Source organism: Neomonachus schauinslandi, chromosome 11, assembly GCF_002201575.2.
Source record: "Neomonachus schauinslandi chromosome 11, ASM220157v2, whole genome shotgun sequence".
NCBI lineage: Eukaryota > Metazoa > Chordata > Mammalia > Carnivora > Phocidae > Neomonachus > Neomonachus schauinslandi.
Genome location: NC_058413.1, coordinates 5,606,311 through 5,615,883, shown reverse-complemented (window position 1 = coordinate 5,615,883; position 9,573 = coordinate 5,606,311). Strand labels below are relative to the sequence as shown.

Here is a 9,573-nt window from a genome sequence, read left to right as displayed (position 1 = left end):
CTTTTTTTTTTTTTTTTAATGATTTTATTTATTTATTTGACAGAGAGAGACACAGCAAGAGAGGGAACACAAGCAGGGGGAGTGAGAGAGGGAGAAGCAGGCTTCCCGCTAAGCAGGGAGCCTGAGCGGGGCTCGATCCCAGGACCCTGGGAGCATGACCTGAGCCGAAGGCAGACGCTTAACGACTGAGCCACCCAGGCGCCCCCCAGCCTGGCCTCTTGAGCCAGAAAGACCCGGTTCCATCCATAGCCAGCTGGCACTGTGTTACCCTGGGCAAGTCACTTCCCTGCTGTGTCATCAGGAAAATGGGGATGGCACTAACTTCCTGAGGCTGCAGGGATCAGAGACCAGGTGGAGGGCCATGCACAGTAGATCCCCAAAAAATGTGGATGATAGGGTCATCTCCACAGGCATTTGCAAAGTGCTGATACATGCCTCCCCAGAGCTTCGTGGCCGGCTGCCCTCCACCTCAGATCAGGAGGGGTCCTGCCACAGGTGGGAGGTGGGTGAGTGGAAGCTCCGCAGGTGTCAGTCCCTTCCATGGTGACAGGCTGGGGAAGGACACACCACCTGGAGGGATGGACAGCAGCTGGCGTGGCCTTCCCTATGACACTGTAAAGGGACACTCTTCTCCTCTAACCAGTGAGGGGACAGGCCCAAGGTCACACAGCTGGTGAGGGCCAGAGCCCGTCCTAAGCCAGGAACATCTGAGTCCAAAGCTAGTGCTATAGCCATCATGTCCCACTGTCTCCCGCCAGGCAGGGGACCCGAAGGGAGGGGCCCTGGGCAGGCCGGGCGCTGGGGAGGTAGGTGGAGCCCTTGTCTGTACCTCCGAGTAGAGGGAGTGACAGGTGACTAGAGTCCAGGGCGGATTGAACCCCTATCCCAGGGCCATCCTCGACTTCTCCATAGCCCACTCTGGGACTCATCTTTCTCCCCACCCTCCCCCTGTACCTCCCCAAGTGGCCTGGAGGACCGCACTGACCCACCACTAAGGGGCTGCCCCTCCCAGCAGCCCAGGGCCTGATTCAGTGCCAGCGGCAGGCAGGCAGACCGGCTTGAAGTCCGCCTGAGTCAAGGCAGGTACGGGCGCCACCTGGCCTAGGAAGTGGGGAGGACAGGAGGCCAGAGTCTCCCCATGCTGTGGCCCCACCGACCAACCCTGAGCAAGTGAGCGAGCCTTGGGGACCCTAGCTGTAGCTGGTCCAGCGTGCCACTCCAGCAAAGGGCTTGTGTCGTGGTCGAGTTTTGACAACCTCCTCACCTGTTGCACGTTCCCCCTTCTCATTCCTGCATTTTGTCGGTGTACCAAACCCATCCTGTTTCTATTCATCCAGCCTTTACGGAGAGGGAGTGTGTCAGGCTCTCGGCCTGGGGTGGCAGGGCTTGGGGCCCGAGTGACTTCCTCCTGACGCCAGACAGGGCTGATAAGAAAGGCAGAAATGGAGAGGATGTGGGAAGGGATCTAGAAGGGCCTCCTGCGGGAGGTGGCATGGGGCAGGGGTCTTGGTTGGATTATGAGAGGTTGAGAAGCAAAGCAGGGCCCCCCCCCCCCGCAAAGCCACAAGCTCCCCAGAGTAGGCAGTGAGTCTCATTTATTACTTGCTCCCCAGTATCCAGAGATCTGGGGAGCTATCTAGAGAAGGTGCCACTGTTTACTGAATGAATATATGAATGAATGAATGAACAATCGAACGAGCAAATGTAGGTTAATGTCATTCCAGGAGGAGGGGACAGCATGAAGGAAGGCTCAGAAATGGGACAGTCCCCCATCCAAGGGGACAAAGATAAAAATAACGGTAGCTGGTACATGTGGAGTGCTTAGTGTGTGCCAGGCTCTGCTCTGAATCCTTACGGCAACACACTGCGGTAGGGGCTTTTCATAGTCCCACTTTACAGTTGAGAAGCCTGGGGAGGTTCCGTGCCGCACTGGGGCAAACAGCTAGGAGGTGGCGGCTCTAGGCCTCACCCCCACTGGCCACCTACTTCCCAGAAACTCCCTCCCTCAGACTGTCAGACTCCCAAAGAAGGGGCAGGGGGTGCTACAGGCATTCAAGGGCTCTGGCCTGGGCACCAGGGCCCACCCTGCTTCAGCAGCTGTCCTCACAGCCTCCGCCTTGCCCCCTTCTTCCTCAGAGCTACACCCCCACTGTGTTTGAGCGGCTCGCCGTTAATCTGCAAATGAAGGGCAAACCCCTGAACCTCCAAATCTGGGACACAGCAGGTGGGTGTGCAGGTGGGAGGCGGGGCCCCCCATGCCCAGGAGCCAAGCCCTGCCCCTTTCCTCCTGAACCACAGAGGCCCAGCCAGTCTCACCAATCTCCCAGGGACAGGTGTTGGCCAGGATTAGGGTCCCCAGGAACCTGAACCTTCTTTGCTCCTGCACCTGCATCCGCTGCCTCCCCCAACAGAGGGTAGCCAACTGTGTCCCGGAGACAAGGGGGATCCAGAGCTCTTTTCTCTCAAGGGGTAAACTATTCCTGGCCTCCTAAGCATTCCACCCTGGCTTTAGCTTTTGTAAGATCTGCCTGACCTTGACCTCTGCCCTCCAGCTTCCTGACCTTATCCACATAGGGTTCAGTCAAATCCACACCAGAACTGAAAGCTCACCCCAGGGTATCCCAGCAGCCCCCTGACCATGCAGGGGATAAGGGGCCTTTGTCCTGGGTCCTACCTGCTTCCTACTCCTCACCCCCCAAGCCCAGGGCAAAGCCCAGGGCAAAGCAGGCTTTGTCCCTGCAGGCGAGACCTCTGCCTTGTCTCCGACTCCTGCCAGAACAGGGCTCTCTCAGCAAGTGGTCTCACCCAGACCAGGGCTAACACAGCCTACGGGCAAGCCAGGGGAATACTGCCTGGAGGGAAACGTTCACGTGGAGTGGCCACCCAGGCACCACATTTAAATCAGACCACGAGGCACACAACCACGCCCTGATCCGGGCTCCCCCATCTGCTGGGATGACCTCCCTGATGTTGGGGAAGATCTGAAGGGAGTGCCCACCCCCACTCTCCCCAGGGCAAGTTGACTATGACCGCCTGCGGCCCCTCTTCTACCCCGACGCCAGTGTCCTTCTCCTCTGCTTCGATGTCACCAGCCCGCACAGCTTTGACAACATCTTCAACCGGGTAGGTACCAGGGCCCCGGGGAGGTACAGCCCCCGTAGCCAGGCCACCCTGCTCTGTCCCCAGCCTTGACTCCGCAACCTGTCAGAGCATAGCAGGCCCCGGATGACATCGAATCCAGCACCTTTGGTGTGTATATGGGGAAACTGAGGCCCAGAGCAGAGGCAGCAACTTGCCAGAGGTCCCTTAGGGATTTGGTGGCAGGGTCTGGACTAAGAATGCTGTGGCTCTTTCCACCGTGACCTACCTGAGTATGCTGGGTCACCCAGAGGTTCCGCATCTCCCCAGCCTGGGCCTGCCCGAGGTTGCATGTATGGGCAGCCCCCTATTGTGTAACTGCTAGCTTTCAGCAGCCTCCCAAGATGCCCCCCAGGCATGTCAGGGGTTCCCAAGTCTGCTCACTGCCCACAGGTGCCAGGGGTGTGGGCCCTTGAGTTGTTCTGCTCCTGCCCTGCAGCCGCCGGGGCCTCTAGGTGAAGGGCATGCAAACAGCATGCCGGGGGTTCATCGGAGCACAGCAGGTGACGGCATGAGTAACATGAACCCCAACAGCGATGGTAATGTTGACTGAGAACTTCGCTCATGCCAAGCACCGTTCTGGGCACTTCTGCCCATTCACTCATCTACTGCCCCTAACAACCTGATAGAGCCAATAGGAGTATTATCCCCAGGCTGGGAGTGGGAGAGATGTTTTGACCAGAGTGAGTGGAAGGCGGCCTTGCCATTTCCCAAGATGAGAAGGAGCAAGTGGAGGGTAGGGAGGTGGGAGATGGGGGCCTGTTGGACATCGCAGTGGAGGGCCAGGTAGACCTGGAGGTCTGAGTCTGCAGCTCCCGGGAGAGGGCCAGGCTGAGCTGGGCAGATCCATTTAGGAACCACTGGTGGGGAAGAGCCTTGCACATGGGAAGGTCACCTGGAGAGAAGCAAGAGAGCAGGGTCCTAGGGCAAAGTGCCACCCAGGCGGTAGAGGAGGGAGAGATCCCTGCCTGGTGCCAGGGCTCAGGCAGGATGAAGGCTGAGGATTCAGTGTTGGATTTAGCAAGGTGAAGTCACGGGGGAGACCAGGATCAGGCGCAGTGTTGTAGAGGGGTTGGAGTATGGGGAGTAAGCCCGGGACCCCACCCGGGCCCCATCTGGCTCCGGGAGCCAGATGGTTTGATGCCAGTTTTTTCTGAACAGACAAACTGAATAGGCATGCACTCCTGGAGATATAAATCCCCTGTCTCCGGATTCTAGACTCCCCAGTTGCTGCCCAGGCTGAAATAACCAGGCCCCGGAGCCTCACATTCCAGAGAGCAGCTGACACAGAATAGGAGTGTTCCCTCCAACAGGCAAACAGCTGCTGCAACCATTTTGTGAGCTGCTTTATTTTTAAAGGATGACTTATTTCTTCATATATTTTACCCACTTGGGAGGTGGTCCTAGGGCCCCTTACCTTGCAGAGTGGCAGGATTCTAGACCATGCGGGAGCAGGGCTCTGGGCCCCAGCCCCTGGGCTCAAATCCTGCCACTTCCAGTTGTGTGACCAAGGCCAAGTTATATAGCCTCTCCAAACCTCAGTTACTGCACTCTGTACAATGGGCCTGATGACAGAACTTGCTTTGTAGGGACTTGGGGGATTGAAGAGTTCATACATGTGAAGTCTTAGAGCCTAGCACAGAGTAATTCTCCCTAAATGTTGGCTGCGCTGATAATCATTGCTGAAGTCCACCTGGGAAGTGAGAGGGTGGCCCTTTCTCCCCATCTGTGGGGAGGGACAGCAATCCCATTGGCTAACACACACACCCACACTGCCACCCTCCCCGCAGTGGTACCCAGAGGTGAACCACTTCTGCAAGGAGGTGCCCATCATTGTCGTGGGCTGCAAGACTGACCTGCGCAAGGACAAGTTGCTGGTGAAGAAGCTGCGGAAAAATAGGTTGGAGCCTGTGACCTACCACAGGGTAGGAAACCCAGCCCAGGGGTGGGGAGTGGGTCCCGGGAGGGGGAACCTCGGGGTATGCTGATCCCGCCCAGCCTCTCAGCAGCGTCCAGCACACTCAGGGGGTGGGTCAGGGTAGGGGTCATCTTGGAATGGTCTGGGCTTGGAAATGGCACCTAGAGTACTCTAGAAGATTCTGCCTATGGAAGGGAGAGCGGGTGGTGTGCCCATTCAGGTAATCCTACCCACCCACTTCACAGATAGGGAAGCTGAGGCCACAGCTCTTCAGGCCACAGGCCCCTCTCTGCTACACATCTGTGAAGTGGGTTAGCTGGTGCCTTGAGAGGCAGGGACGCATCCCAGAACTGAGGCAGGAAACCCAAGGAAGCCATGAGAGTGCTTGGTCAACCCAGGGGCAGGAGTTGTGGGTGTCCTGGAAAAACTCACCTTCCACTTTTGTCCTGGAGACTCCCTAGGGTGGCCAAGAGGGCTATGGGGAGGCAGGACGTGAGCTCTCCCCCCGCCCAGAGGCCGCCACCTCAAGGCAGCCGCCTCCATTCTCTCTATCAGGGCCAGGAGATGGCGAGGTCCGTGGGTGCAGTGGCCTACCTCGAGTGCTCAGCCCTGCTCCAAGAAAACGTCCACGCGGTCTTCCAGGAAGCAGCGCAGGTGGCCCTCAGCAGCCGCAGTCGCAACTTCTGGAGGAGGGTTACCCGGAGCTGTTGCGTGGTGACCTGACATCTTGAGGCCCTCCCTGCCCCAACCCCCCCAGCAGCTCAGGAAGGAGCTGGGCGCTGAGCTGCCCAGTTGGCTGGGCTGGACCCAGTCCCGAGGCTGTGATCACCGAACTGCACCTCAAACAGATGGACACCACCAAGGCTGGGCCCCTGACCCTGGGGCTGCAATCCCTGGACTAGAGTGTAACCCCCGCCCAAGGCCTGAGGAAGGGGCTTCCAGAGCCCACCTGCCCTGTAGAGGGCTACTCCTGGAGTCCCCTAAAAATGACTCCCAGCTCCCAGCCTGGACCACACATCCAGAAGCAGCCTGTTCAGTGCTATTCCCAGGGCTGCACCTTCGGGACCTGGCCCTTCCAGGACCCTGGGCCACAACTCACACCCTCCCCATCCCCCTGCCCCCTGCCCATCCAGTGGTAACTATAACAACTAAAACTACATTGCTTGTCAGTTATGTCACGTGTCTTGCTTTACACACATGTTCCATAGCAGAAAAGAACCCACCACATGTAGGCACTGGAATGGGACTACCCGGATCCAAACCTGGCTTTATCACTTTGGGACCTTGGGCAAATTACTTGAACCCTCTGTGCCTCAGTATCCTCATCTGTGAAATGGGACCGATCACAGATGATGTCATGGAGCCTTTAGAGGAGTAAGGGGGCATCATGAGAGACACGCAAAGAGCTTAGCAGGTGCCTGGCACCCATTAAGTGCTTACAAAAGGTTTACAAGTGGGGTTTTTTTGTTTATGATAAATATATAATATTGCAGAGATGTAATATATGTAACATACTCAATAATATTATATTAGGGTTTTCCGGAGAAACAGAACCATATAGAACCAATAGGGTGTGTGTGTATGTGCAGAGAGAGAGAGAAATTGTAAGGAATTGGCTCATGGGATCACAGTGCCTGGCAAGTCCGACACCGGTAGGGCAGGCTGGAGATTCAGGTAAGTTGTGGGATCAAGCCCAGCACCGGGATCCGTGTTCAGCATGGAGTCTGCTAGAGATTCTCTCCCTCTCCCTCCCTCTGCTCCTCCCCACCCTCGAACGTGGGCTCTCTCTCTCTCAGATAAAATTAAAAAAAGACAGCTCAAGGGAGGGACCACTTCATGGGGATGTGGCTGACTCAGTCGGCAGAGCGTGTGACTCTTGATCTCAGGGTTGTGAGTTCGAGCCCCATGTTGAGTATAGAGATTATTTAAAAATAAATCTTTGGGGTGCCTGGTTGGCTCAGTCGGTTGGGCATCTGACTTCGGCTCAGGTCATGATCTCAGAGTCCTGGGATCGAGCCCCATATGGGGCTCTGTGCTCAGCGGGGAGTCTAGAGATTATCCCTCCTTCTCTGGCTTGTGCTCTCTCTCTCAAATAAATAATAAAACCTTTGAAAAAATAAAAATAAATAAATAAAAATATATCTTAAAAAAAAAAGGGGAGAAAAGGACAAAGACAAACAGCTCAAGAGAAGGACCACTTGTGCCAGAGGGCTCATGGCTTGGGTTACAGAGCTCAACTGAGGCAGGTGAAATGATGTTATTGGCCTGCTCCAGAAACCCTACGTGGATTACAGGCTCCACTCCAAGGTTTTACTATAAACTGCTCAGGAATGGGAAATAACATTTCCTGGCCTAGATTTCTAGCCTGATTTCTCCTCCCCGCCAAGCATACCCCACGCCCAGAATATTCCCTATTCTCCCCTTCCTGCCCTCCCCAAGCCCAGCTCAGACAGCTGTCTTCTCTAATTTCCCAAAATACATGTTCCTGGAGCCCTGAGGTTATGTTGCTATGATGCTTTTCACGCTGACTTCTTGCACATCCGTCTTCTTGCACTAGACCTCAACTTCCGTGAAATCAGGACCCTTGTTTGCTTTGTCTCTTTGTCCCCAGCCCCTAGTTGAGGACGTGGCTTGGCCTGTTGGCACTGCTGAGTGTTTCATCTCTGGAGTCAGTAGCAGATCTGGGTTCGAATGTCAGTGCCGCCATTTTCCATAACTATGCGGTTTTATGAGAGTTATACTCTTTGAGCCTCAATATCCCATCTAGCAAATGGGAACGATCATATCCATCCCACAGGGTTGTTACGGGAAGGAAGTGACAATGCTTGTCGGGTGCCTAGCACAGTGCCGGCCATAAAGGAGCATGCAGGAAGCAGGGAACACGTTGCAAGAAGTACAGCTGGGCTGGACAGATTGTCCTATACTCGAGGGCAAGGTGCTGAACGAGAGGTCGGGAGACATAGATGCTGGCGTGGGCTCCTTCCCTGAGATAACCAGGGACTCCATCATTTGTTCTTTCAACAGCCCGGTGTCTCAGGAGCTCTCTGGTGTGCCCCACGCTAGGACAAGGGCTAGGGATATATATATATATATATATATATTTTTTTTTTTTTTAAGATTTTATTTCTTTATTTTGACAGAGAGAGAGAGCACAAGCAGGGGGAGTGGCAGGCAGAGGCAGAGAGAGAAGCAGGCTCCCCGCAGAGCAAAGGAAGCCTGATGTGGGACTCGATCCCAGGACCCCAGGATCATGACCTGAGCCGAAGGCAGTCGCTTAACCAACTGAGCCACCCAGGCGCCCCAGGGCTAGGGATATTACACAGGGAATCGCGGTTTGTGCCCTCAAAGCCAGGTGTGTTTGCAATGCCCTGGGATAAGCACAGAGGAGGGGTCCCAACCGCTCGTCACCATGTGGCACGGTCCTGTGTGTCTCCCCACTGGATTGCCAGTCCCCAAGAGCACAGACTGGGTTTGTTGGAATCCCCTGTGCCTCAAGTCACCGGAGAGAAAGCACTTCCTGGAAAGAGGATCTCGGGTGAGTACAGGGGATGACGTGTCTCGTCATGGTGACCCAAGAGCCTGAGATGCTATGTGTGTGAAGTCTTGCAAGGCAGGCGGGACAAAAGGATGTGGGCCAAGGGGGCCGATAGGAAGAACAAGAAGGTAGAAGGAGTGATGTGCTTGGTCCCTGGAGAGTCTCAGTCTTCTCACCCGACAGCGGGAGGAATAAGTTCCATTTCCTTGCCTTTTATCTCTTGGCAGTGTTCTATCAGGAATGAGATGATTAGATAAATAAACAGGTTTGATGGTTAAACTTATGTGTCAACTTGATTAGGCGACAGTTTGGTTGTTTGGTCAAACACCAGCCTAGATGCTGCCCCTGAAGGGATTTTTTTTTAGGCATAATGAACATTTGAATCAGTAGGCTTTGAGTAAAGCAGGGGATCTTGCATCATGTGTGTGGGCCTCGCCCAATCAGTGGATGGCCTTGAAGGACAGGTTTCCTGAGGAAGAGGGTCACGTGACCAGAGGTAGGCCTGATGTTTGATTTTAATTCAACCCTCTCCGCATTTCACTGGGGACACATGCTAGGAGGTCAAGGTTAGAGAAGAACTGCTCTCGGAGCAGAGGGGAAGCCAGATGGGGTCAGGGAGACGGAGGATACAGTGGTATGCAGGGAGGGGGCTCCTGGGGCCACCGCGCAGAGGGGGATGTCAGCACGTGCCCAGTCTCAGCGGGTTCCTGCAGGGGAGCAGCTGAGTCAGGAAAACTCATTGGCTTTCCCTCCGCCTCGCCCCGCCCTTGGTTGCTCTCCTTTACTTTCTTCCAGAGCTCGTCACCCTATGGGACGGTCTTGTGTGTCTCCCCACTGGACTTCCAGCTCCGCAAGAGCACAGACTGGGTTTGTCGGATTCCTCTGTGCCTCAAACAGTGCCCAGCTTATAGGAAGCACTAAAGAAATACCCGCGGGATGAACTGAGGCTCACACCCAGTCCTGCCTGGGTTACCACGTAAAT

At 55.4% G+C, this 9,573-nt stretch overlaps 1 protein-coding gene across 3 annotated transcripts in view; it reads left to right on the top strand.

Annotated features, from left to right (window-relative positions):
- RHOD (ras homolog family member D) overlaps positions 1-6,225 on the top strand; it is an 8,968-nt gene extending 2,743 nt beyond the window's left edge. The window contains exons 2-5 of one of the 3 annotated variants that reach the window (XM_021685099.1): positions 2,137-2,224; positions 3,014-3,123; positions 4,929-5,038; positions 5,612-6,225. In XM_021685099.1, the coding sequence (XP_021540774.1) occupies positions 2,137-2,224; positions 3,014-3,123; positions 4,929-5,038; positions 5,612-5,774 (471 nt within the window). In that variant the 3' untranslated portion in view covers positions 5,775-6,225. Of the gene's footprint in view, positions 1-2,136; positions 2,225-3,013; positions 3,124-4,928; positions 5,064-5,611 lie in introns of all 3 variants that reach the window. The other 2 variants (XM_021685098.2, XM_044919373.1) reach the window with 2 other exon arrangements.
- Positions 6,226-9,573: the final 3,348 nt, after the last annotated feature.